Source organism: Clavispora lusitaniae (genome assembly GCF_014636115.1).
Source record: "Clavispora lusitaniae strain FDAARGOS_655 chromosome Unknown tig00000105_pilon, whole genome shotgun sequence".
Classification (NCBI taxonomy): domain Eukaryota; kingdom Fungi; phylum Ascomycota; class Pichiomycetes; order Serinales; family Metschnikowiaceae; genus Clavispora; species Clavispora lusitaniae.
Window position 1 is genome coordinate 159,446 of NW_027093978.1, and position 26,546 is coordinate 185,991.

A 26,546-nucleotide genomic window follows, 5' to 3' on the forward strand; every position below is an offset into this window, starting at 1 on the left:
GTCTAAGCAGTCTTCTTCTTCTTCTTAGCACCCAAACTTGACGCATCTATATATTCACGCACATCTTTGCCTCTTACTTCCAAAGGTTTAAACTTCGAAATAACTAAATGTGCATAATTTCGTCTGATCCACATGTCAGTTTCTTCAGGATTAACCTCGACGGTATCTAGTTCATCGTTTGCCAAGTCAGGTATCATCTCATAAACAGGCAAGTCTGTATGTAACAGCTCTTTGACTGTTATCAGCGTGGGATCTTCTGATGATAATATTTGATGCAACGGAGTTAAAGTATTGGCGAGAGCGGGAGAAAGCGACATCAAATGCGCTACTCGATCTTTATCAACTGGAGATGGAACATTAACAGGATCATCATCTTCTAGATCCGCAAGGAGATCTAATATAGCATCGTTTCGTCTCTTGTAATAGTACAAGGCTTGTCTTTGAGTCTTTTCAGTGATGAAAAGCTTTTGTGACATTGCGAACTCATTGTTGAACTTCTCCTGAAGCTGTTCATAAATTTTGCTGTAGTCTTGATCTTCAAAGTCCTCATTTGTTGACTGCAAAGCAGTCGTCCCTAGTTCATGTGTAGTAGGTGTATCCATGACAGGTGTATGTATAGTTGTAAGTGAGTATCTTGAGAATTCGATAAGGTGGTTGACACACTAGATGTACGGGTGTGTTGAAACTTTGTTCTTGGTTCGTCAATAATGGACGTCACCTATTGAAACACGGACTTTGATAGACATATTAGGGAGAGGTACTGAAGAAATATTTGATCATTCAAATTATAAACATCAAAGTATTTTATTATGACCTCATTCCGGCATGTTTCCGAGGTTTATAATAAACAGTACATCGATTAATGAAGACTATTACTCTCTATGTAATACTCAAGGCGAACAACACATTTGATTTCATGCTTATTTCTCCTTTTCTGTTTGTTACTTCCCTAAGTAGGAATATGCCGTTACTTGAGTGTTTCTTGAAGTACATCCATCCTGCATTCACATGAACGCGTCTCAAATTCCACATATCTTTACATCAAGTACATCACTACCCATACTACATGTCGATTGTATCTTTATTGGGGATTGAAGTGTTGAATAATCCAGCGCGGTTTTCAGATCCATATGAATTTGAGATCACCTTTGAGTGCTTGGAACCTTTGAAAGAAGACTTGGAATGGAAATTGACCTACGTGGGTAGTTCGAGATCTCTAGATCATGACCAAGAGTTGGATTCTATCTTAGTCGGACCAGTACCTGTTGGAATCAATAAGTTCTTATTTCAGGCTGATCCTCCATCTCCAGAATTGATCCCGGCCAGTGAATTGGTGAGTGTGACAGTTATTTTATTAAGTTGTTCATACGCCGGTCGAGAATTTGTTCGTGTGGGCTACTACGTCAATAATGAATACGACTCAGAAGAGTTGAGGGAAAATCCACCTGCAAAGGTCCAAGTTGAGCATGTTGTGCGTAATATCTTGGCCGAAAAGCCCCGAGTGACGCGGTTCAATATTGTTTGGGACAACGAGGAGTCCAATACAGACGAGTATCCTCCAGAACAACCCGTTGATGAGGAGGAAGAAGAAGATGAGGAAGACGAGGAAGAAGATGAAGATAATGACGAAGTCGATGAGGAGGAAGAAGCAGAGGAAGAAGACGAAGAAGAAGACGGAGACGTCGATATAGAAGAAGAAGAGGATGAAGAGGATGATGATATTGAAGTCGATGAAGAGACGGAAAAAATTTCAAATGAAAAGGAAAGCGGATCAAAATTAGGCAGCGGTGCTGCCACTCCTACGGATTCACATTAGATGCTATTGAACCGCACATAATACAGTTCTTACTTCATTAGATTCGTAATTCATGCCGGAACTAGAGATCATCAATTAACCCGTTAATCACCTGACTGAGACTGTCAATCACCTCCTTGGTAAATATAGATGTCTCCAATTTTCCAACCCACTTATCCGGATGCCACCGAAGCCTTTCCTTCTTTAGAAACGATAGGACGCCTTCGCCCACATCTTGGTCATATACAATAGCTTCATAAAATTCGGACACAGAAACACCATCAGTAATGTAAAGGAGCATTTCAGATACGTTAAGGTCACGCTCAAAATGCTGTAGTAATGGAAGTTTATTTGAGGAGTCGAGGTAAACCTCGCGCAAATGCATCATGTTACTCCTATCATCATTTCCAAGCGGTTCTGGTGCCGCGTATGGATCATTTATTCTGCGATCAGCAATGTGTAAGCTCTCGTCTGCCTCGTCCATGAGCCCTGCCGCAGAAACGGGGAATTCACCAACAATCTCATACTTGCCATTTGGTGGGGTGGAGTGATACGCCATTCGGAGCCTCTGCGCTGTATGAAGAGGGAATGCTGAGGTGGGTCTTGAGAGGGGGGTTTGATATTTGAATGCATGAGTGGGCCGCACAAACTTGAATCCATTGACCTCTTGCTGTGACTCCTCAAAAGACAACCCAGGGGAAGGAGCTCGTGAATTTGCAGGTGTAGATTGACTAATAGGGGTAGAATTCTGGTTTGTGCTCGTGCGACCAGAGTTGTAGCTCAGAGTAGTACCATCTTCATCTTCTAAAATGTCATCGTGGGCATCGCTGAGTTTGCTCATTAGTGCTGCCGCAGAAGAAGTAACTTTCCGCGAACCGGAGAAATCAAGCACATGTTTCAGGGATTTGGAGGGCTGGGACGGCGTGTCCTCATCCATATTTTTAAACTTCAACTTTTTCCGAGGTTGCGTCGGGCACGGAGTGGAGTCCGAGGCGGAAAAACTTGCCTTGTGAAACGAATCACTCGTTACATTTGCTAAAAATGCCGACAGATTCTTACCAGAAGATGCATGCGGAATAGTAAAGTTTGCATTAGGCGTAATTTCCATAGCCAGCGGAGTTTCTGAGCGCAGCCTTTTGCGTACGAAGCGTGGAGGTTCGCCTTTAATTAAGGACGATTCTTCATCAGAGGACCCATATTCCGTAATGATAGTTTTGTCACCAGGACCATAACATTCGTCATCCTCATTGTCATCTGCCTCAATTTCATTTTCTATGAAGCTGTCGTCGGGATTTCGGTTTTCTATGTGCTCCGAGTCTATTAGAGAAGAGGACGCAGCATCAAGGTGAAGCTCATCTAGTTTGCGCATTGGAGATAAAAACATAATCAGTTTAGCATGGTTGACTTTAAGAGGAGTTGAAGCGCCAGGCATAAAGTCAAAGTTATCATCCGGTTCATCCGGGTCCGAGCGTAGGGGTTTTTTGTACCAAGGAGGAGATTTGGGTATGGTGCGACTCGGCGACAGCAGTGGCGGAGGCAACTTGGGGCCGATTTCGGAGTTGGCCATAGCTTGGGAAAGAAGACTAGATCAGGATGGTGTTTACATTCTCACACCCGTGCACCACCAAACTGTTGATGTGATGGGTAAATGTGCGCGTGATGGACACAAGGGACCCTGACTATGTGCAGGGCATACAATACGTGAGCGGAACAATAAAAGATAGTCCAAATGTAACATGTACGGGCGGAAAATTGTGCGCCGATAACTGAGCGTGGATATATGCAACAGAGTAGCCAGACCCTAAAGAAGAAAACAAAAAAATAACAAAGTGAAACAGAAAAAAACAAAGTAAACTGAAAGACAGAATGCCGATAACTTAAGTGGATAGACAACAGTAGCTAGCTCATTCCAACACAAACGACTTGTTTTGGCGCCTTTAATTTCGCAGTTCGCGCCAATCTAGCTATCAGCGAAGAGCCAAGAAAACGCCAACAATGTCACACTTGTGAATGAACACCCCTTACTCCACTTTCTTGGTCCGGCATGAACCGTTTCTTTTCTGGTAGGGCAAGTGTCATTGCCTTTGTGCCCCTCTCTTGACATGAACGGGCGTTGTTACCTGCACACACCTAGCCCACGTTTTACTTAGCGCTAGTCATGTGGCGTTTTTCCCTATGATGACATGAATATTTCAGTAGGGCGGAAAAAGTTCTTTTATATGGTGACTTCTTGTCAGCGCTTGAATAGGTATTCTATTGTTTCTCTTTTCATCACGTTTCCTGGTAGACGCATCGACTTTTGCTTTTTCTATATGTTTTCTCACAGACTTCCAGATCTACTTCCCCTTTTCTGTTGTTTTTTGCCCAGGCTTTTTTTTCTTGCTAGCGATCTTTGCTCCCAGCGCCTAATTTGCTGAGGCGAAGCAGGAAAATATGCAGATGATATACTGTACTGCACACACGCCTTATCTATCATTTACTGTATGATTCCACACTTTTCTGCAACTAGAATTTATAACACCAGTTTTTTTTCTTCTTTCATCCCCCATCTTTTTATGTGGGCACTACTATCTCGGAATGAGGCCCAGCCTCCGCTCAATCCCGATCTATCATTCTTGGCCATTTCCTTTCTTACTTTGGAGGCGGTTTTAGAGGTGGTGATTATTTGCTTCGCTGGTTTTATGGCAGCAAAGACGAAGCTTCTCTCTACCGCTGGCCAAAAAGTCATTTCTCAACTCAACGTTGACTTATTCACCCCATGTTTGGTCTTCACTAAGCTTGCGCCATCGCTTTCGTTGAACAAAATGGTGGACATCATCATTATCCCGATTTTTTATGCCGTTACTACTTTGGCCTCCCTTGTCTGCTCGCGCGTCATGTCCAATTTCATGCTGTTGAATAATGCTGAGTCCGACTATGTCACGGCCATGGCTGTTTTTGGTAACTCAAACTCCTTACCTGTGTCGTTAACTATGTCTTTGGCTTACACATTACCAGATTTATTGTGGGATCAAATTGAAGACGACGACTCTGACAAAGTTGCTTCCCGTGGTATTTTGTACTTGTTGATCTTTCAGCAACTCGGCCAGATATTACGGTGGTCGTGGGGCTACAACAAGCTATTGCGTAAAAGATCCCCCGAAGAGCTTTCAGGGTACCAGTTGGAAACGGAAGCCGAAATCTCCGTTGGCTCAGATGACGTCGAACTGTCTCGTGCCTCTTCGTCTTCTCGTCAAGCAAATGACTCAGAGGAAGAAAATGATTCGCTTTTAACGAACCGTAAGCAACCTATCGTGGAAACGATTACAGCTGAGCAATCCGTGTTATCCCAAATATGGTACAGCAAACCAGTTCAAGGATTTTTGTCTTTCATGAATCCGCCATTGTATGCTATGTTAATATCGATTGTCGTGGCCTCTGTTCCAGCTTTCCAAAAGGAATTTTTCTACAATGACTCATTTATCCAAAACACCCTTACTAAATCAATTGACCAGCTTGGTTCTGTTTCCATTCCTTTGATCTTGATCGTATTGGGGTCGAATTTGTACCCTTCAGCAGATATTCCTGCTCCCTCCAGAAACTACAAGAAGATTGTTTTTGCATCTTTGGTGTCCAGAATGATTCTTCCGTCGTTTGTCCTTTTGCCTTTAATTGCGATTTGTGTTAAGTATGTGAACATTTCCATTTTGGATGATCCCATCTTTTTAATTGTGGCGTTTGTGCTTACTGTTTCCCCGCCTGCAATTCAACTCTCACAGATCACTCAACTCAATGGTATTTACCAAAAAGAAATGGCAGGCGTTCTTTTTTGGGGTTATGTGATTTTGACATTACCCACAACGATCTTTATCGTTGTAACCAGTTTGGAAGTTTTGAAATGGGCTACATAAACGAAGCGCTAGTGTCTTCATCCAGAATATGCCCGATACGAAATGCATACTCTATACGTTATAGTTTCCAGTAAACTTGTAAATTGCAGTACGTTTCAAAGATAGATTTAAGAAGGCACATTTTTCGTAGTTTTGTTCCTGAGGGAAGATCTTGTGCGCCAACCAACCTAAAGGACAGTAACAAGATTGATAATATTCAAACACTACCCGTAAACTGTTGCACCGTTTCATACGCTTACATCCTTTAAAGTTATGGGAAGGTTCTAACTTAGTTCGTTATTTGTTCCAGCCTGATTATAAGATTTGGTTATGCGCCCCGCACTGTTCCACCTGCACAAATTCGTCAGATCTTCAGCTCCTTATAGTCACTTCTTAATCCGGTAACAACGGACTCCAACATATCCAGATGGTTAAGGCTAGAAAAATAGCGGTAGTGGGATTTCGATCCGTGGGAAAGCTGTCTATGACAGTGCGTTTCGTTGAAGACCATTTTGTTGAGTCCTACTACCCAACAATAGAAAACCAGTTTTCAAAGACCATCAGTTACAACAATCAGGAATATGCCATAGAAATTTTGGATACCGCTGGCCAGGATGAGTTCTCCATAATGAATGAAAAACATTTGATTGGAATTCATGGGTACTTACTTGTGTACCTGGTGACGTCGCGCCAATCATTTGAGTTGGTGGACGTGATACGAGACAAGATATTGAACTCGATCGGGTCTGACCTGATTCCGATGGTACTTATTGGTAATAAGAGCGATCTCAGCTTCCAGAGACAAGTTGAGAAAGCAGACGGAGAAGCTTTAGCAAAGAAATACAAGTGTAAGTTCTTTGAGACTTCTGTGCGAGACAACCTCAACGTGAACAAATCGTTTGAAACCTTGGTCGATGAGATCGAGCGGATACAGAACCCAGTTGTGGAAAAAGAAGAAAAGTGTATTGTTATGTGACTGTGGTGAAGGATATTTTGGATTTTGGTAGTTCATAGTTTGATTTAACGATAGATTTATGCTTTTTAATGTACATTCAACATATCAAGGTTGCGGGTATTGCTATTGAAGTAGCCACTCAGTATGTGTTTGATTTCGTTTGATATCATAATATCCTAATAAGCAAGATGAAGTCATTCGAAGATAGTCATTGCAAAGCACGCTTGTTTCAACTGATTATCTTAGTACAGTCTCGATGCCTACCAAGCCGCGATATGAACCAAGGAATGATGAACTGTCATCATTACAAATCATAAAATCACTCTTTGTGAATCTTTAGGAGTGTTTCTATACTTAAAGAGCCAGTAGATTATAGTTATCAAGTAGAATGATAATCATCCCTATGATTTATACTCATTATTTGCTGGTTACGTTTTGGATCAAGGCACGAAGTTTACCTTCTTTCAGGCGTTATGTATGGTGTTTCTACGGCCATGAACTCCTTCATGTACAACAGTCTAATTCAAAAACCTTAAATAAGACTTAGAATAGCTTTAAGGGAGTGATTTTGACTTGAAATAATACAATGGAATATCCGATTTTGACTTATGAAGTGGTCTCGTTCCATCTGCGAATGGGGAAAGTCGCGCGGATGTGCGATTCGTTACTCTCTTTAGCCAGCTTCAGTTTCTATTCATCAGCATGCCCCAGATTTTTCCTAGAAAGAAGAAGAAGGTGATAAAACCAGGACCTGTCACAACAAAAGATGGAATTCCGCTAGATTATATCGTTGTCATCGATTCGGGCTCTAAAGGTTCCCGAGTTTATGTATATAACTGGTTGAATCCACAGCATGCTTTTGAAGCTGGAATTGATATTTCCATGAAACCTAAGATCAAACTACATCGGAGAATGTCCTTTGGAAAAGAAAGACCCGAGGATGATAACTCTGATCTCGAAGAATCCGATACGGACTCGGCCCTTGAGCTGGACCCTAATTCTCTCGATTCTACTAAACCGGATCCGAAACGTACAGTTCGTCTTCCTTTTGTGAATACGAAGAAACGCTGGCACAGAAAAATGTCTCCTGGTCTTGCGAGCTTTAATGAAAGCCCAGGGAAAGTGGGAAACCATCATCTTAGTTATCTTCTTTCGTTGGCAAGCTCTGTAGTTCCCAAATCGGAACACTACCGTACCCCCATATTTTTGCATGCTACGGCCGGAATGAGACTTTTGCCTCCTAACGAACAAGAACCGATTATGGAAAACGTCTGTCAATATTTGCAATCGAACTCTGATTTTTACCTTCCTCATTGTCAATCGCATGTGAATATTATAGACGGCGATACAGAAGGTTTATATGGTTGGCTTTCTATCAATTATTTGATGAATTCTTTGGACCACCCTGAGGACCACGATCATGGAAAAAACCACACGACATATGGACTTTTGGATATGGGTGGAGCTTCAACTCAGGTAGTTTTCCAGCCTAACACTACAGAGTCAGAAGAGCATTCCAACAACTTATATCACGTTTTACTCCTGGAAATTCCTAAACTCCTTCCAAAGAACACAACCGTAACCCAGATGGGTAACTATCTGAAGCCACAAACTCTCAACTTTGACGTTTACTCTGATAGTTTCTTGGGTTTCGGTATGTTCCAAGCCCATCACAGATATAGAAAGCTCTTGTTGGAACAATTTAGACATGAGAATGACTTACCGGGTGAGGTTTATCTGTTTCGTACTCCGATTCCAGATCCTTGCTTACCTAAGGGATACACCACAAGTGACATCATCGATGATCACAATTTAGACTTTGTTGGGGAAAGCAATTTTGATAAGTGCCTTCAATCAATCTTTCCAGTACTAGCTAATGCTACCCATGGCGCAGGAACTGGGACTGATACTTTCAATGGAGATTGTCAGCTGCTTGACGCCACAACCAGCGTTAGCTCATGTCTTCTTAGCGACTTGATACCAGCATTTGACTTTGATATTAACCACTTCGTTGGCGTCAGTGGATATTGGGATGCCATTAACCAGATTCTTACGACAGAGAGCATAAGCCACAAGGCAAATAAAACAGACAAATACGATTATACGCTTATCTACTCCAAGAGTAAGCAACTTTGTCAGCAGCCTCTACAAGATCTTTTAACTATGAATGAGTTCAACAAGGGAAAAGCCCATTTACAGCAAGATGATTTGGTAGAGCTTTGCTTCAAGTCATCATGGATCCTTAATTTTCTTCATGTTGGTCTTGGATTTCCACGTTTTGGCATTGATGACATTCCAAATAAGGACGAGAAATTCAAGCTGCTCCAGTTGGTGGACAAAATGGGCAGCCGGTCGTTCTCTTGGACTTTGGGCCGCGCCCTTCTTTATGCCAATGATGAATATGTACAAGCATTCAACAATTATTCGTCTTCTGTTGGGTCTGATTCTGACAGTAGTTTGAAGAGGCCAGGGTATTACTACACCGCGGCTGTGGGGTCTTATTATTTTGGAGCGGAGTTCAAAGATGTTCCTCCTCGCCCTCAGTATGTTCCTGCTTCACCAGATGCAAAGTATATCTACTACGATTATGAGAACTCCTACAAGCAAGGAAAAGAACTGAAATGGTACATCAAGCCACACCGGTTTTACGGAGAGGTTGTTTTCATCGTTTTATTCTTCATTGCTGTGCTCTTGATGTTGGGTAGAGAAAGAAGAAGCGCATTTGTGCAAAAGGTGAAGGGTCTCTTCTCTCGAAAAGGCGCATACCTGCCAGTGAACAATGACACATTTGCCGTTGGGGACGATCCCGCATTAGAATTGGAGGAGTTTCCTCCTTCCAGCTCCAAATCTCGGTCACCGGACGACGAAATCACAATAGGTAGTTCTCATGACACCTAGACCTCTCACACCAACAGTACCCCATAATTCAGTCTGCACATACGCATTTCAATAGAGCGCACTATCAGTAGTACTTTTGTCTCTCCCTCTTAACTTCCTAAAGAATGAGTGAACCAACTGTCAATTTTACGTTACAGACTCAAAATGTTAGGTTTTCTGTTCCAGCAGAGCTAATTAAAAAAAATTTCAAGCAGGTACAGAAACTGATTGAGAAACTCAAGAAACAAGCTGCGGAGGCAATCGCTACCATCAAGAATGATCCTAACGTGGAACCCAGTGTGAAACTTGCCATGGTTCAGAAAATCTCTCGCCAGGTCGTAGCATTCCAGAAGAAACTATCTCAAGCCGAGGAGAAAGACAAAGCTTTTCGTTCACGGCTAGTGAAAAGGGCAGATCATATTCAGCGCATACAGGAGTTTACTACAAGAGACAAGGATGACGATGAAGGGGTATTGGATTTGCATAACGATGGTTTGATTTCGTGGTATCGTGAAGAGATTAATGTTCTAATTGTGGATTACCTACTAAAATCCAATACCTGCAAAGACCACAATGTGGGTACCGAGCTTATGAAGCAGTTAGATGCTGCTGGAACTCCTCTTTCCTCATTGATAGATGTCGAAGTCTACGAAATGTTTAACAAAGTTTTCATCTCTATTAATGAAGACCACGATTTGGAGCCAATTACTGCTTGGTTTAACGAGAACCAAACCTCCTTGAAACGAATCCATTCCAACCTTCCCTTTGAAATCCACTTATGCAAATTTCTATCTATGATAGAGAAATGTTCCGTGTACGAAGCAATTGAATATTGCAAGTGTAACTTGACTACCTACTGTGACCGCAGTCGTTATGATGACGCTGATATGGCGAATTATGAGAGTAACGTGAGGCGCCTCACTGAAGTGGGTTCCCCGCTCCTATTCTTTGCCATAGCTACCTCTAACGATACAAAAGCGGCCCTCAATGACGGAAAGAGCCAATCGTGGTTCAGTTTGCTAGACTCGTCTTTTCCTGAGAGCAACTTCGTTTCGTTTGGATCCTATAGCCGGCTGATGGAATCCCAAAGATGGAACGAACTATCAAGATGTTTCATTACTGATTTCACCAAGATCTATAATATTCCCCAAACGTATCCATTGTTTGTGCATTTGTCCGCGGGCCTTTCAAGTCTTAAGACTAAGTCTTGTTATTGTAACGACGATAATACTATATTCAAGAACAAGGAAAATGAAGATCTGTTCATTATGCACCTTGACTCCAATTTGTTAAGAAATTTGGCTTTGAGGGGACCCAATCAGTATTATAAACTCTTGCAAAAGACAAACGAGTGTCCTGTGTGCTCACCAGAACTATTCCGCCTAAGCCAGAATCTTCCATACACGCAGCTGGTAACCAGTATATTTGAAAACCCATTCAAATTACCAAACGGCAATATTTATCCATTTGATAAACTATTAAATCCGGCGGACCACAATGAAATGCTCATACGAAACGGAAAAGTTAAAGATCCCCTTTCCCAAGAAACTTTCTTCATCGACGATTGTGTTCGTGTCTTCCCAGCTTAATTCTATACCACTTAATCATCGTCAGCGTCTGATTCGGGACGTTTTTTCTCTTCCTTCACATTCCTATTCTCGAATTTGTTGATAAGGTAGATGCGGGCATCCCTTTCCGCGGCTGGTTTTGTGGTATCTCTCAATCCATTGGTCCTCTTGTGGTGATACCCTTCAAAAGCAGTCCACAAGAAAGCACCAGAACGTTCAACACAATATCCTACACTTCTGGCAAGTGATTTTACTCCCCAAGAAATGTATGGCTCTCCTTCAAAAAGAGATAAGATAATCTTCAGTCCTGAATTCTTTTCAGATTCTGTGTAGCCTCCAAAATCATTTGAGATGTCGTTATTCACCAACTCTAATAATTCCTTACAACTCTTGAAGTAGCCTAAAACCAATTTTTGATGGTCACGGATGTTTCTATCAACGTCTTTCATACCTCTACCGGTATGAGGAAAGTTGAACATAATGTAGTCGAGTTTCTGGCGTGGTTCGAATAATTTGGGTTGTGTTTTCTTTGTGCCTAATTTGAGAGACAGAACCAAGTCCGTGGCATCAACACCGTGATGGATTTTCACACCTTCTTCTCTTAGGAAGGTTAAATGTTCTTCCACGTTGGGGTACTTTTCCTGAAGTTGTTCTTGTGTATCGTAGCTTGTAGCTATTAATTTTGAAGGATCGATATATCCGTTCCTAACAATCGATGCGGCAAAAGAAAAATCCCCCTCTCCAACAAGAAGCAAGGTCGAAGAGGATTCAAAAGGAATGTAAGCTTTTGTTTCTTTTCCATGCAATTGTTGTTTCTTCTGTTTACCTCCACTTTTCATAGATTTGTCCTTATTCTCTTTTCTCAACTTCTCCTGAGCCAATGATTTTTCCTTTGACGCTTTAAACTTCTCATTTGTGATATGATTCTGAAGAGCTCCCTTGAGACCCTTTCCGACGTTTTGTCTTCCTTTGAGTTTTCTGCCCATATTACTGTGATGAGCGATGAGCCTCACATACAGAACTACAAGCACGATTGTGATGCACTGCGTATTTCGTTTCTGGGTAATTTGAGCGACAAAAGCAACCTACCTTCTCTGTTGGTCTACAATTCTTTTTATGAGTACACATCTTTCCTTCGTTTATTGAGAATGTCAATACTTTTTCAACCGAGAATATATATCATCCTATACTAGACATGATAGGCTCGCTCTTCCAACCCCACCATAGTCGAGTATTCCTGTTTCGATTCTTCATCAGCAGAACTAGCGTGCAGTTCAACTTGACCATTAAGCAGCAGTTCTTCAGAAACAGTTTTGCTCTTGTTATTCTCATCCTTTATGTCCTTTTCGGATCCAGAAGCCTCGGATTCGGAGCTGCTCTCAGATTCATATTGCAATTCGTTTCCAAGCTCAGCTTCTTTTTCAGCTTCAGGCTCAGTTTCATCTTCGCTCACATCCTGGAGCACTTCCTTCGTTCCATCGTCCATCTCGTAAAACAACATGAATGTTCCTTGTGAGCTAAGAACCTCGGCTTGTGTCACAACATAGACAGACTCGTCACTTATTCTCCACCATGTTCCCCTGTATTTCCTGTAGCAAATGTAGTGGCCGTAATTATGAGTGCCATAGTGAGAAATGACCGCCTTGAGGTTGTACAAAAGTTTTTCATTACGCGTATCCGAGTCTGTTCCATCCAGTTTCCGGAATGAACAGCGTGCATCCATGTTAATGTTGCTGGGCTCAGCCACGATAGGGTTCAAGTCAAGAACAGCGGGAAATGCAACATTCTTGGAGTTTTTCATAACCATATAAGTATTTGGATCAAACACGGAACGGTTGATATGTATGCACAAAAGGGGTGGTGGCCTACTCAACAAGATTTGTTTGGTTTTTCTCATCTTCCTTACCATTCTTTTAGTGGTAAGCTTCTCAAAAACGTCGTCGGTGACATAATCTTTGGCTAGTTCTGTATCAATCTCTGCTACTCTCTTCGTTATATCTGCAGTCAATTTCTCGCTTGATGATTGTTCCAAATTTTGTAAAAGGAATTCTTTTGTTTGTTGTAAACCACATCTATTGCAGTTCACATCGTCGATAATTTCAGGCTTTATCCACTCGTCTAATAACAGTTGCAAATCATAACTGCTATACAGGCTCTTATCGTATGGCAAATTCAAGCTGATTCCGCTTGTCGTCGAATATCTGATGCCACCAACCTCTCCGCATGCCACACATCCAATTCTTTCTGCTGAAATACCATCAACAGGGGTGATAAGTTCTATAGGCAACACCAAGTTTTTGCAGTCTGGTACGTTAGGATCAACTTGATGCGCTGGAACATAAACGTTTCCCAAGTATCCGAGATTTTGACAGCCAGACACAAAACCTTCTTGGTTTGGCACAAAGCGAGGAGCTGCTTCTTTATTAACCTCTGGACCAGGCGTTGATTCTCGAGACAGAACCAAATGCTTGTGTTCCTTCTCTATAATTCTCATGACTAGTTGGTAGAACTCTTGTGCATCTTCTTGGTTGTAACCCGTAAAAAAGTTCTGCTTAGGGCCATTGGGCATTTTGGTCAACAATTGTTTAGTGCTGAACTCACGACCACGAGATCCATAGGAACCGTTGATATCGTCTAGAAGAGCCTTCAAAGCAAGAGTAAATGGGGGGACAGGGGTAGAAGAGACATTCTCTTCGATGAACTCATGAAGCCTCGAGGAAGAGGCTAATGACTGAAGGACAGAGTTCATGAAGCACGTATTGCCTTCATTGCTCAACCCTCCAACTTGACCCCCGTTTTTTAATGCAAAACGAGTTTCACGAGATTTAGGTGATACGGAACCAAAGCGACGACCCGGATTTGAAAGCATGCGGAATTGGGAATTCATGAACGAAAAGATTTTTCTGGCAAAGTTTGAAAGACTAAGTCGAGGAGAAGAAAAGCAGCAAGAAAAAAGAACGACGGCAAAGGCGGTACAAATGGAAACTTTCTTTGATGTAGAAAACACGGTTGCGGAAGTAATGGCTGTAAAGGGTACGAGTAAAAGTAATATTAGGGTAACGGTTTTGACCCAATGCGACATGAAGAATGCTAATGGAAAAAAGTGCCATTGCGCGATGTAGTTTCGCACTGGAGTGTAGACAAACCCCACACCAGCATAATCGGCAAGAGTTCGCTTAGATAAACAAAAGAGACACATGTCAACGAAGCTTCTGCTGAAAAGGAAACTTCATTGAGTGATGAAAAGATATAAAGAATCAAGGAAGAGAAACGGACAATGGGATAGTGAATACTACTGTTGAGGAGTCTCAGAAACAGAGCAATTATATATTAAGCCTCTAGTTAGTTCCTTGGATAGTTTTGAAACTGTCCCATCGGAGGACGGCTTTTTCCCCAGCCACATTTTAATTGTCTGCCGTTCACGTTGAAACCCGACAATTGGACAATAGCCAACGCTGCCCGTTCGTGTGTGTCGTATTTGACGAAAGCACACCCTTTCTCTGGATGAAATTTAAAGTCCACAATGTAACCAAAATTCTGTAACAAAGGAATGAGGTCGTTCTGCTGAGTGAAATGTGCAATGTTTCCCAAGTAAACTGTAGTCTGCCACGACGGAGTTTGTCTCAACACAATGTCGAATGAGTGAGGAGACATTACGCCAGTATTAGGACCCATGGCAAGATTAGGCATCATCTGCTGTTCTTGCTGTGGTCTCTGGGGAAGGGAGAATTGTGCATCACCAAAGTTATTCTGCTCTGGCATGGGTACTGGGGATTCATTGAACCCGGGACGCTGGTACTGGGGCCTAAATTGTCTTTGATTATTCTGACGAGGTGCACCCCTCGAATTTTGCTGCTTATGCGATGCCCAGTTGCATCTGATGGCTCTCCCGTTGAGGACTTTTCCATTCATAGTCAGCAAAGCCGTCTCTGCGTCAGCCAAGTTTGCGAAAGTGACAAAACCATAACCTCTGGATCTCGAAGTTTGCATGTCCCACATAACATGGGCCTGTTTCAATGACTCGAAAGCAGAGAAAAACTTGTGCAAGGACTCGTCGTCTACTTCTGGAGACAAATCGCCCACGAAAATATTGTAAGTCGGGTCATCCGAGTTCTGAGTAGCATTGAATGTAGATGACTGATATGCATAATTGATCTTCAACATCAGGTTTTCAAACGACGAGCCGTTGAATTCTTGTAATGCTGCGGCAGCACCGGCTTCGTCCACGAACTCAACAAAAGCGTAGTTGAAGCCCTGTTTATTCTTGTCATTCAAGATCTTAACGGAGAACACGGGTCCGCTAGCTGAAAACTTTTCGTTCAAGGCGTCTTCATTGATAGATTTGGGCAAGCCTCCGACGTAAAGAACTTTACGAGAAATCTCGCGCCCTCCGTTGGTGGCACTGGCCGGATTGAACTCTTTATCCGAATCAGACCCAGAAACCGACATGTCAGTGTGAGAGAGCGGCGTCTCTGGCTGGCCTCGTGGGATGCTCTCCATGATGGTAATGAATAAAGTACGCTTTTAAGCGATTGGACGAAGGAATGTCAAAGTGGGCAACTATCTATATACAAAGCGAGTAACAAAAATCTAGTCACAAAAGCCAAGTTGAAGCACTTCACACAGCAATGTCTTTACAAATGCAGATAGACAATACTGCGGACAGACAAAGATAAATTAAAAAAAAAAAAAGAACGGGATTGTCGGCCAGGAGCAATGCAAAGGAGCGGATTATGGGATTTTAAAAGAAAAAGAGCCAAACATGCGAGCGGGCACCGACGACAAGTAGGTCCTGCAGGCAGTCTATATGGGGAAATTGGCAGTGGACATTACGAGAAGCCAAGACATTCTTTAACATCTGATGTCCTTATAAAGGCCTATAACATCCTGTGAACGACATTATTAAATAAACAATACCAAAAAAAAAAAAATGAATGCCTCTAGGGAATTGGAGCTAGGTCCAAAGAGGTTGATCATTTTTTTTTTTTTGTATAAAGCGCTTCCGGTAATAAGCCGCCATAAGTATTTGTGTCGCACATTTCTACTTCAGTACCGACAACGCGCATTTCTATCCTGTGAAGCATTCTTATAAGAAACTCGGCAAAACGGCAGCATTACCAAGCTTCATTAAATACGTAATAAGAAAATTGGGAAATTAAACTCGGAAGGTAATATTTAACTTTTTTTTTTCCGGTAGCAGTTTTATCTTGCCATTCACCCGACCCAGCCGATTGTTCCGGTGTTCGGGCACCTGCAGAAAAGTTTAGTTCACTCTTCGCATCACCCTGTCGTTTCTTTACCCCATACTTTGAACTATGTCTTGTATCGTTGTTGACGATACCCAATTGATCAAAAAAATCAAAAACAAGCTTGATGATGAAGGTGTTCTAGACCGCAGAAACAAAATCATAAAAGAATCTGGCGTTGTTCGTGTGTTTGCAACTGCCCCACCCGCGAATATCCAGAATATATTGCAAGACTTTGCATCCCATGTCCAGATCGAAAGTTTCCTGCCCCAAACAATTGACAAATCAATAAGTGGACTTACTCGGACATTTTTGGAAGCATCTCTGCTTTCTGCTGCTCAAATTGATCTTCTTGTTGACAAAGTACCTCGCAAGTGGTCAGTATACCACCCTATGATTCTTTTCGGAAGCGGGACTTTTGATAGTGATCCATGGGTAGAGGTTTTCGAACTGGGGGTCGTAGACAAGAAAAGGTTTTTTGCGTCCCTTCTCTCGGCGTTCCCCACGACGGTGACCCATTTTGCAGTGAATAAGCCTATTATCGAGCAAGATGTCATGCGTCGGCCGTTCAATCTCATACCGCTTTACGGAGATTTTGGTCCTGAACCTAATGAAGAATTGTTTGTCCTGCCAACAGCAGAGGATTTGCAGGATGCCTTTTGGTGCCATGTGGTGCAGAATGGGATTTACCAAACTTGGGCTCCGCGTTATACCATGTTTTCTCGTGGGAACATCAAGGAAAAGAAGCGCATCTTGGATTCCTTTCCGGATTTAAGAGGGAAGATGGTGTTGGATCTCTACGCAGGCATTGGATACTTTACACTTTCGTACCTAGCTAATGGTGCAACGCTCATGTGTTGGGAGTTGAACCCATGGTCTATTGAAGGGTTAGTGAAAGGGTTAGCCGAAAACGGATACAAATACAAATTGGTTTCATCTAATGAGCACTTATCGCAGCAGAAACTTCAACAACTCCAACAAGATGGCGTGAGGGCATTCATCTTTCACGAAAGCAACGAAAGCGCGCTCGAGCGTATCAAAGCGTGGGGAAGACTCCCTATCGCCCATGTTAATCTTGGGCTTCTTCCCTCACTGAAGTCCCTGTGGCCCATTGTACGGGAAATTCAAAACTACTGGACAACTACTACCATGATTGCACATGTACACGAAAATGCACGGTGCGACGAATTCGACGAGCTTTGCACGTGTTTGGAAGAATATTTTGGAAATGCCAAGGTATTGCACTTGGAAAGAGTGAAGACTTTTGCACCTGATGTTTGGCATATTGTGGTCGATGTGAAAATGGAGCCGCAAGAGGCGGCTGGCTCAAGCCTTTGAACATAGCAACAAGCGATTGGAGTATGTTTGACTTTCCATGAGCTTCCTCAACATCCATCATAATTTGAAGTGATGACCATAATGCGATATTGTGAGACACAGTATGCAAAGTCCTGGGGAAAAAAGTTGGTAATTCTGCTACAGTAACTTTTGAGTCTGTGGGCACTTTTGTGCGTCTCTGAATAGTACGGCTGATAATAGCATAGCCTCGCAGCTGTCATGATGCACAACGGTGCGCATAACCGCAGAAGGAGTTGGATTTGTTTGCATTGTCTTTGGTTTCCAATTTTCTATGGTACTTTTTTCTTTGGTTTATCTTTGTTTCATTTAGTTTGGCTCTTTGGTCTCTTTGGCTGTTTTACACCTTGCGTCCTATTGTAATGGCGAAATGTTAGAGTGCCGCTCATGAATGAACAAGGCTTTGCACCAGCATCCTGAGTGCAGTACTGAAAGAGACACACGCAAAAAGATAGTTGCGACAGATTTGATTTCTGGCGAGCAATCAATGGTACAGTCTATGATCATATCGGATGAGTAAATAAAATGCTGCCGACTGAGTCAATTGTTACATTTCAGGAGAGGGGCCCGAAAATTTGCACTTCTGTCTTGAATATGCGCACGACAAGCACCAAATGGCGACGGAAAAAAAAAAAAAAAAAAAAAAAAAAAACAGGTGAAAAAAAGCGGAAAAGGTCAAAAAAAATACATGTATAAACAAAACTGCCATTAACCATCGGTCCCCACGGTCCGGGATCATCGGCAAGTCGGGGTGCATAAAAATGCTATATTGGTTGTGCCAATGACTTAGCACAAAAAACTATCCTCAGCCCATGTGCAGCCCATTCCCAAACTTGTTGTCTTCTTCTAGACCCGAAAAATACACGGGAATGTGAAAGGCTGTCCAAGTGTAGCAAAATATATCGTGCGTGTAGGCTAGCCGTTGAGGTAATCTGGGCGCTGTGTGCACTCCGCACAATCTCCATATTGTCATCTCATTTGGAACTGGCAAACCACCCCCACTTTTCTTGCGTCACAAGCCCAACTATTCGACTGCTTCGTTCCCTGTGCGCCAAGACGCTTCTTTGATACCGAGCCCACTTGTGTATCACGCAGCTGTGCGCCGTTCTTCTAGTGCGCCTTTCTCTCCCTAAGTATTTATAACCATGGACAATTCGCAAGCGTCGGAAAGGGATCAGTTCCACCCATACATTGACATTTCGTCGCCAGCGCTTGAGTCGGGCGACCAACTCTCGAATATGGCCCCTCTGAACGCTATGGCCAACCTAGGGTCCTCATCCTTGTCGCCTGACTTTCTCTCCGTGCAAGGCTCCGGTAACGCCGATCAGGACAAGCAACTGGCTGTCTTCGGGGATGCTGTCAACAAGCACTTGTCTGCAGCAGAAGCAACAAGCAGCCTGTTCCATCTTTCGCCGGCAGAGCCCTCGGATCTGTTATATTCCGACTACCTCTCGCCCCATGTTTACACTCCGAGATACTCTAACTCCGATACACACTCAACGCACACCCTTTACTCGGATACGTCGCTGGTGCCCGGTTCGCCGTTCCACGATGCTGCATCACACTTCAGTGAAGCTTTTACCCCCAACGACCGCTTTGATTTGTCCATGGGCCAAGGTTTTCTTGAGCCTGCGCCGCGCACAGTCCAAGACGCTTTCGTCAATGAAATAATGTTGGGCGAATCCGTGCTGTCAACTAATCTTCACCAAATGGGCCAAAGTCTCAATGGGGCTGGCTACAACAACTCAGACTACAAAAACGACAATGTGAAAACCGAAGATTATATTCAGAATTTAAGCTACAACCTTGACCTGAGCTACAATCAGAACCTGAAGCTCTCCCAGAATCTTAACGAGAAGCAAAGTTACAACCAACACCTTGACCAGAACTATGGTCAAAGTTTTAACCAAAGTTATGACCAAAGCTATCCGGGCCTGATCTATAACCAAAAGGAAGTATCCAAAGAGAATTCGGCGTTTGACAATCTGTACCAGTCGATGCTGGTATTTGGTCAAGGTTCGCTTTTCAGCGACTCTGTTCGTCTTACCGAAAACAACTTGCTGTCCTATAATGATAGTCGTTCGGGCCAGGCCGAGACTCGAGAGGATGTAACTATATCTATTCATCAAGCCCCTGATGAAGTGGCTGCTCGGACCCCATCCCTTTTTAGTAACTCTTCCCACTCCTCCCTCAACAACTCGCCACAACATGACCTGCTTCATCCACAAATGGGCACTTTTGGAAGCAGTCAAGGCCACTTGCCACTAAGCCCGGCGTCCGATAACGATGGCCTCTTGAATCCAGATGAGTTTCAGAATATTCGTCGTGGGCGTCAAAGAGCCCATTCCTTAAAAGTGCGGTCTCAGCTGCGCTCGCGTTCCCGTTCTCGTCTGAGAACTTCCGTTCATGATGACCATGGGGACGAGCTGAATGACAACGAACCGTCGCTGGGAAAAGTTTCCTCACGCGAAAAAATGTTGGAGCTTGCCTCCACGGGCCAGCCGTCAAACCGTGTACAGAAACACCCATCTTTGTATGCTTGTGAGTTATGTGACAAAAGATTCACCAGGCCGTACAATCTTAAGTCGCATTTGCGGACTCACACAGATGAGCGGCCGTTTGTGTGTAGCGTGTGTGGAAAGGCCTTTGCACGACAGCACGACCGGAAAAGACACGAGGATCTCCATTCAGGCGAAAAGAAATTTCAATGCAAAGGCGTTTTAATGGATGGCACTCCGTACGGTTGTGGACGGAAGTTTGCGCGGGCAGACGCATTGCGTCGTCACTTCCAAACAGAATCAGGAAAAGAATGTATTCGGCTTCTTGTGGAGGAGGATGAACGAGAACGAAAGGCTGGGCGGAAGTCACAAGGCTTCCAACTACCGGATGGTGATTTTTTGAGCCCGTCTGAAGTTTCGGGCCATCTAAATATACCTCAGGTGGCCATTTCCCCGCCACAATGATATAGTGTATTTTACAAGAAATATCTGGAGGTTCTTTGATTGGAAGTTGATCTAGTTCTTCAGTGCTTGATTGTGTTTGGTGCAATCAGGTAAATGTTTCAGATTGTGATTTGACCTTCTATTTGATATGTTAAGGTGGTGTCAAGAGGAATAGCTTTGGGAGATCTAAGCGAGTTACTGATTAGTTTTTTGCGATAACATGTTTCAAAAAATGAAAAGGAAAGCTCGGTCTTGTCTCGGCCCTGCATTCCGAAAACCCATTTGTCACTGGTTTACTGCTCTATTTGTGGGGAAATCCAACTTTGAGAGTGATAGTGGCTTATTTCAATTGAAACGTCATATGGAGTTTTGCTTAGGTTGATTTTTCTACTCTTGTAACATTAATAAAATGCGACTCTTTGTCGGATTTGTATGTCGAAATGTAACTCTAGAGCCATCAAGAAATCCAAAAAATCGTGGCCTTTCTCAAGTTAACGTCATTTCGTAAGAGAACATTGATTCTCCACGAAGGAAGACCATGATTTTTAACGTTCAAAGTTATAGTGTTGGTGGTTCAAGCTGTGCATTGTTCAACAACAAATTGAAGGTAGAAAAAGAGTTTCTTTGAATGAATCGATTAATGTACTCCTCTTTTTTGGTTTTATAGAGACTATCAATTTGTACGTGTAATAGTCAAAATACGAAATTGCAACACAAGAACACTTAATAACGCATTGAAACCAGAGTAAAATCTCTAGCACGTATAAAATACGGAAAATTAAACTGCTTCATCTACGTTTAACACTTCAAGTATCAGATGGGTGAACCTTTTTTGGCTGTCCCACAAGCATCGCAATTTGTCGCATCAATTTGTCACATTAACTTGTCGCAGTTCGTCACATTATCTTCAGTTTCACTTAGACTTATAAATCTCCACCAACATTGGAACAAAAAGCATACTGTCGATCGCTTACAACTTTGTCTCGACTTCGCTAGATTCAGCTAGTGACCATAATACCCACAGACGGAAAAACCAACGCAAAGTATTCGTACACTCCGAATTTCTTGCATTCCACCGAGATTTAACGGCCAGTGTAACTACATTCACTATACTGGAACTATAGGTGACTTGTCTTACCCATCTGCGGAAACATCTAATTCTGACTTCTCCTGCTCGAACTTTCTGCTGACCTACCTATTATGGACTATCAGGAAGACTTCATGGATGGGCTAAAGCCTGCGCTGGGAACCGTAGAGCAGCTTGCAGCAGAGCAGCAACAGGTGATTGCTCAACAAGGACGGGCTTACTTGGACTCTCTATTCGGCGACAGTCAGACAATGCCCGTTCGCGTTCGTTCGATAGAAGTCACTAATGCAGAGCGATTCCGAGCGCTGTTTCTAGAATCGCAGCTTGCTCCATTGCTTTCGCCTGGAGCTATGACGCTAGCCGACTTCTTGCGTCGCACAGATGCTGCCTATAGCCTGCTAGCAAAGACTGGCGCCATGGAAGCGGGTCATGTCGCTATTGGCGTTGCTGGATGGGGAGGACCAGCTATTCCAGTGTCTGCAGTTTTTGCACTTACCCCTCCTAAGCGATTCTACGCCAAAACGGGTACCAATGTGGGTAACGGTGAAGGTGATGGTTATATTCAATTGCAGTGGAAAAATGTCTTTGGCGGTGGGGAGAGTGTTCTGCTTGATGCTGTATCAGGGACGAAGACGCCTGCGTCTTACGTGGCGTCGCTTGCCATGCCCTTAGCTGCTAATCCAAATTTCTGGTGGGACACACTGGCGTATACTCATACACGGAAATGGGCTCAATTACACGGCAGTGTGGAAACGACCGGTATCACTTCACGTGTAAGCACTCGATTTGACGGACCAATCAATGCTGATGTGGCTGTTGATAGTTCGTGGCGCCGCTTGTCTAACCATGGCCTGACCGCACTTGCTGTGCTAGCGCAACTGAAAGATTCATTTAAAACATCTATAATTGCCAGCGTCCGCTACGATACACGAGATAGTGCTCTGCTCCCAACTAAAGGTCAATACGTGCGTTTGGCTGCAGAACATGGTGGCGGATGTACTAAGGTGATGGCCGAGGCACAGGCTGCTCGCCAAGCAGGTGCGCATGTGTTTGTTGCAACGCAAAGGGCGGGAATTTTGGCTCGCGGCGGCTTGCTCGACCGCTTTTTCTGCGGTGGACCCAACGATGTGCGTGCCTTTGCGCTCCATGGTTTGGGGCCGCGCGTTGGCAATTCAGCGGTGGGCGGCGACTGCTATTTGAGTGGCGGTTTCTCTTTAGTGAGCCGCTTACCGAAAGTGCCTAAAGACTCTAATTTTCGCTTGCACAGTTTTTTCAATTACGGTAAGTTAGTGGCTGGTGACTGGCGCCAGATGTGCCGTGCATATTCTTCGAGTATGGGTATTGGGCTTCTTTATAACCATCCATTGGCACGCTTTGAATTGAACTTTGTCTTGCCACTCACAGCCTGTGCATCAGATTCTACGCGGAAGGGACTTCAATATGGTGTTGGTGTATCATTCCTTTAGGAGGGAACCAACTATTGGTGGTATGGGTCGAGCTCCTTTTTGCCTAGGAAAATAATGAGATATGATAGACTTATTTATTCTGTTCTCTAGGTTACCATTTCATCCTACACCTAACAAATCCTGATGCTGGTGTATTTTCAGAGATCAGAAAGATAAAAATCGATTAACTGTCGCAAGGCGTTGTCTTCTGTCTTGATAAAATAGGGTCCTAGTCGCAGAAGAATCTCATCCCCGCTCACAAAGAGTGGGTACACATTTTTACTATATAAATAGAGAGGCCTCCTTGTAATTTGGAGGGACCAAAGTTGTTAAGTAATATTTCATTGATCATTAACAACGAATAAAATTTTCACAAGATGAGTATTCAGTGGTGAATTGGTTGAAAGAAACTATCAAGTTAATCTGGTATTCGTTTTTCATCTATTGATTCCTACATTTTCATTCCCTCTTCTTTTAGATTAAGCTCTATCCTTCTTGCTTACTAATTCGTGAACAGTAAATAGCTGAATCACTTCAAGTGAAATTCTTCCCGTTTTGCCTGCGCCATTTCCTATCATACTTAAATACCATCTCTCTTGAAATACGCAGCGGTTGAATAATTCTATATGTTCCGTCCTACCTGGATCACCACTCTTGGTCTTCAGAAGATTGTGGACATTCCAAACTGATATATTGGTTAATGTATGTATCGTTTTTGTAGCATATTAGCATTTAAGTAGCGCGTTATCGTCCACAGGATTGGAAGCAGCTTAACCGAATTGTTAGTATTACTTAGGCTCTAATCCATCTCTCCATTCATCGTGAGCACGGATGACTGCCGGCACTATGAGACTCTCAATTTCCACATGTTGGGCCAACTGCTCAGGAGTTAAGCGGATCCAGTCCTCGTTACCATCTGGAGTCACAATCACCACCTCGGATTTCCTTGTCTGCAACAAGTTTCCAATGACTAGCTGGTGTTGATAACGCTGCAACGCTTGGCGAGCCTTTTTCGTCAAAAGCTTTGTGTCCGTTTCAAGTTTAAACGATACAATCATAGCCAGTGGCGCCCACAGATCGACAAGACGGCGCAAAAATTTGGGTACTTGTTCCAAGTCCACGACCAATTTTCCACTTGGTTGGGCTTGAATCTTGTGCGTGGGCATACGAGATGAAGGCAAGAAGAAATCGGACACTGCTGCCGCGAGGTAGAAAAGTGCCTTTGATCCCACGCCTTGCAAGATTGTCAGCACAGACTTCAATGTGTACAAGTACTGGTTCACTGTGGTGAAAGGCACTAGCAAAAGCGAGTTGGACAGTTGGGCCTCCTGATACTTGCGCAAGACCACAAGCATCTCTGAGGCAAATTGCGGTCGAATCGTCACCTTATTATCTTCCTCAACCATGTAATCCAAGAAGCAGTTGGTCGTGTGGCTATAATGGCGGGAGTAAGGCAAAAGCGAAAACTCTCGGTGCATGAACACCACTGCATAACCGTTTTCCAAAAAGTACTCGGCCGAAGTGGCGCCTCTAGTACCGGCACTAAAGTTATCAATAAAACGAACGGTATTATTTTCCAATGGAACTGTGGTACCGCCCGATGTCACCAACACAATACGCTTTCCACTATTCTGGTGGAACTCGACAAAGTCTTTGATTTGCGACTCAAGCTCAGGCAAATATGATGGAGGAGCGTGACTCAGAAAGAAACGATCCTCATCCGATACAGCCGCAACTGGAAAATCAGGTGCATCTCGGTCGATGGCCGACTTGGTATCAGGGTCGCCGGTATGATAGTTTTTGTGGGGGAACATGTGGTGCAGTCTTAAGTGCGGCATGGCTTTTGAAAATGTAGGGTGGTTTTGTATGATGAGTGCGGTTCGACACATCATTGGTTCTGAGACTGGTTCTGAAGCATGAGCGAATTGGTTGTTTGTGGATCAATAATATGATCGATTACTCATAAGTAAAGGTATATAGCTGCTTTCTCTTTAATTCTCTTTAATTCTCTTCTGTGAAACGTCTTGGTAGACCAGATTCACTTTGAGGAGCATTGACCTGATGGCTCTCAAAAGCCTCGAAGTCGGTACAACTGGGGATGTCAGCGGAATTAATATAGTCTCACAGGTCTGACATCATCAGCTTGGATCCCAACTGCTTGTAGGTTGCATTCCGTGTAATTGATAGGCCAAAATCTTCGTGCATGAAGAAGCGAACACATCCCAGAGATGCCTACAAAATAAGCAGGGATGCACCTCTCTGTTCCTCTACGTCCTACTTTTATTCCTATCTCTCTAGGACTTTTACGATATACCTTGTGTTTTGAAAACTTTTTTTGACATACTTCGTGAAGCTCTGCCCAGAGGTGAACTCTAGTTGTCATAACCGCTGGCAGTGGCTCTGTTGATGATCAATTTCATCTTCTCTCCTTTTCCTTTGGATAGAACTACACGTTCTCTATTTGTGTTACTTTTTGATGTCTTTGCTTTCAATACTTCTCTCATTTGTTATCGTTCGACATCATGAGCGCGAAAACAAGCTTCATAGTGTAAAATGTCTAGTGAACCCCCAATGACCCAAAACCCTGTGGTTTTTCTTGACGTACGTATCTAGTTTCGGTTCCAATATGGCGCACTAACAAATTTAGGTTTCAATAGGCGGTATGTCCCATTTGCAATGTTTCCAACCGTACTAACCCCAGGAATTGCCCAAGGTAGAATCAAGATAGAGCTATTTCACGAACTTCCAAGGTATGTTTCGACGCCTTTTTCTGTCGTTTGCACTCCAGTTGAATATCTACTAATCTTAGAACTATAGAAAACTTTCGCCAGTTTTGCACTGGCGAGCATCGGCCACATGGTAGACCTGTGGGTTACAAAGGCAGTTCTTTCCATCGCGTTGTCAAGGATTTTATGATACAAGGAGGCGACTTTGTCAAGGGAGATGGGACAGGCTCCACCAGCATATTTGGTAGTGACTCTTTCTCGGACGAGTCATTCACCTTCAACCACGAAAAGTATAGCGTTTCCATGGCTAATCTGGGGCCCAACACCAACGGATGTCAATTTTTCATTTGCACAGCGAAATCACCTCATTTAGATGGAAAGCATGTTGTTTTCGGACGTATCGTAGAGGGATTCGATGTCGTAGATGCTATGAACACAGTATCTGCAAAGCGTGAAGCCCCAGTAAAAGCGATCGTCATTGAGGAGTGTGGTGAGATGTGAATTTTCATCAATTTCCGTTAATATTCAATCTATCGGCATATTCCCCTTTAGTTATGTACTCAATATCTGTTTTCTTCTCTCCTCTTATTAACTGTGCTCCGGTGGTTTCCGCCACTTTTCGTGCAGTCCACACTCTTATCTAGTCACATCGGCATCCTCATTCCATATACCATCTTCTC

General features: G+C 43.3%; 15 protein-coding genes across 15 annotated transcripts; 9 read left to right on the plus strand and 6 right to left on the minus strand. All coding sequences in view use genetic code 12, as the record gives it.

The window, feature by feature from the left end:
* Nucleotides 1-2: 2 nt before the first annotated feature.
* FOB63_003065 (uncharacterized protein) lies at nucleotides 3-602 on the minus strand (the record flags this gene model as incomplete). Its single annotated transcript, XM_002615846.1, has 1 exon — nucleotides 3-602. One exon carries the CDS (start codon nucleotides 600-602, stop codon nucleotides 3-5), a length of 600 nt encoding a protein of 199 aa, XP_002615892.1.
* A 464-nt stretch (nucleotides 603-1,066) lies between these two features.
* Nucleotides 1,067-1,816, plus strand: ASF1 (nucleosome assembly factor; the record flags this gene model as incomplete). The annotated part of the gene is made up of 1 exon (XM_002615845.1): nucleotides 1,067-1,816. One exon carries the CDS (start codon nucleotides 1,067-1,069, stop codon nucleotides 1,814-1,816), a length of 750 nt encoding a protein of 249 aa, XP_002615891.1.
* Nucleotides 1,817-1,877: 61 nt separating this feature from the next.
* Nucleotides 1,878-3,362, minus strand: FOB63_003067 (uncharacterized protein; the record flags this gene model as incomplete). Its single annotated transcript, XM_002615844.1, has 1 exon — nucleotides 1,878-3,362. The coding sequence occupies one exon, from the start codon at nucleotides 3,360-3,362 to the stop codon at nucleotides 1,878-1,880; it is 1,485 nt and encodes a 494-aa protein (XP_002615890.1).
* A 916-nt stretch (nucleotides 3,363-4,278) lies between these two features.
* FOB63_003068 (uncharacterized protein) lies at nucleotides 4,279-5,685 on the plus strand (the record flags this gene model as incomplete). Its single annotated transcript, XM_002615843.1, has 1 exon — nucleotides 4,279-5,685. One exon carries the CDS (start codon nucleotides 4,279-4,281, stop codon nucleotides 5,683-5,685), a length of 1,407 nt encoding a protein of 468 aa, XP_002615889.1.
* Nucleotides 5,686-6,091: 406 nt separating this feature from the next.
* Nucleotides 6,092-6,640, plus strand: RHB1 (putative GTPase; the record flags this gene model as incomplete). The annotated part of the gene is made up of 1 exon (XM_002615842.1): nucleotides 6,092-6,640. The coding sequence occupies one exon, from the start codon at nucleotides 6,092-6,094 to the stop codon at nucleotides 6,638-6,640; it is 549 nt and encodes a 182-aa protein (XP_002615888.1).
* Nucleotides 6,641-7,321: 681 nt separating this feature from the next.
* FOB63_003070 (GDA1/CD39 (nucleoside phosphatase) family protein) lies at nucleotides 7,322-9,517 on the plus strand (the record flags this gene model as incomplete). Its single annotated transcript, XM_002615841.2, has 1 exon — nucleotides 7,322-9,517. The coding sequence occupies one exon, from the start codon at nucleotides 7,322-7,324 to the stop codon at nucleotides 9,515-9,517; it is 2,196 nt and encodes a 731-aa protein (XP_002615887.2).
* Nucleotides 9,518-9,621: 104 nt separating this feature from the next.
* FOB63_003071 (glucose-induced degradation complex subunit) lies at nucleotides 9,622-11,085 on the plus strand (the record flags this gene model as incomplete). Its single annotated transcript, XM_002615840.2, has 1 exon — nucleotides 9,622-11,085. One exon carries the CDS (start codon nucleotides 9,622-9,624, stop codon nucleotides 11,083-11,085), a length of 1,464 nt encoding a protein of 487 aa, XP_002615886.2.
* An 11-nt stretch (nucleotides 11,086-11,096) lies between these two features.
* Nucleotides 11,097-12,050, minus strand: FOB63_003072 (25S rRNA (uracil2634-N3)-methyltransferase; the record flags this gene model as incomplete). Its single annotated transcript, XM_002615839.2, has 1 exon — nucleotides 11,097-12,050. The coding sequence occupies one exon, from the start codon at nucleotides 12,048-12,050 to the stop codon at nucleotides 11,097-11,099; it is 954 nt and encodes a 317-aa protein (XP_002615885.2).
* Nucleotides 12,051-12,253: 203 nt separating this feature from the next.
* UBP1 (ubiquitin-specific protease) lies at nucleotides 12,254-14,263 on the minus strand (the record flags this gene model as incomplete). The annotated part of the gene is made up of 1 exon (XM_002615838.1): nucleotides 12,254-14,263. The coding sequence occupies one exon, from the start codon at nucleotides 14,261-14,263 to the stop codon at nucleotides 12,254-12,256; it is 2,010 nt and encodes a 669-aa protein (XP_002615884.1).
* Nucleotides 14,264-14,406: 143 nt separating this feature from the next.
* On the minus strand, nucleotides 14,407-15,564 carry FOB63_003074 (uncharacterized protein; the record flags this gene model as incomplete). Its single annotated transcript, XM_002615837.1, has 1 exon — nucleotides 14,407-15,564. The coding sequence occupies one exon, from the start codon at nucleotides 15,562-15,564 to the stop codon at nucleotides 14,407-14,409; it is 1,158 nt and encodes a 385-aa protein (XP_002615883.1).
* An 815-nt stretch (nucleotides 15,565-16,379) lies between these two features.
* On the plus strand, nucleotides 16,380-17,843 carry TRM12 (Trm12p; the record flags this gene model as incomplete). The annotated part of the gene is made up of 2 exons (XM_002615836.2): nucleotides 16,380-17,630; nucleotides 17,835-17,843. 2 exons carry the CDS (start codon nucleotides 16,380-16,382, stop codon nucleotides 17,841-17,843), a joined length of 1,260 nt encoding a protein of 419 aa, XP_002615882.2.
* Nucleotides 17,844-18,811: 968 nt separating this feature from the next.
* Nucleotides 18,812-20,629, plus strand: CRZ1 (DNA-binding transcription factor; the record flags this gene model as incomplete). Its single annotated transcript, XM_002615835.2, has 1 exon — nucleotides 18,812-20,629. The coding sequence occupies one exon, from the start codon at nucleotides 18,812-18,814 to the stop codon at nucleotides 20,627-20,629; it is 1,818 nt and encodes a 605-aa protein (XP_002615881.1).
* Nucleotides 20,630-21,808: 1,179 nt separating this feature from the next.
* SAM50 (SAM complex subunit) lies at nucleotides 21,809-23,161 on the plus strand (the record flags this gene model as incomplete). Its single annotated transcript, XM_002615834.1, has 1 exon — nucleotides 21,809-23,161. The coding sequence occupies one exon, from the start codon at nucleotides 21,809-21,811 to the stop codon at nucleotides 23,159-23,161; it is 1,353 nt and encodes a 450-aa protein (XP_002615880.1).
* A 767-nt stretch (nucleotides 23,162-23,928) lies between these two features.
* Nucleotides 23,929-25,032, minus strand: FOB63_003078 (phosphopantothenate--cysteine ligase; the record flags this gene model as incomplete). The annotated part of the gene is made up of 1 exon (XM_002615833.1): nucleotides 23,929-25,032. One exon carries the CDS (start codon nucleotides 25,030-25,032, stop codon nucleotides 23,929-23,931), a length of 1,104 nt encoding a protein of 367 aa, XP_002615879.1.
* A 784-nt stretch (nucleotides 25,033-25,816) lies between these two features.
* CYP22 (Peptidyl-prolyl cis-trans isomerase CYP22) lies at nucleotides 25,817-26,367 on the plus strand (the record flags this gene model as incomplete). Its single annotated transcript, XM_002615832.2, has 2 exons — nucleotides 25,817-25,890; nucleotides 25,950-26,367. 2 exons carry the CDS (start codon nucleotides 25,817-25,819, stop codon nucleotides 26,365-26,367), a joined length of 492 nt encoding a protein of 163 aa, XP_002615878.2.
* Nucleotides 26,368-26,546: the final 179 nt, after the last annotated feature.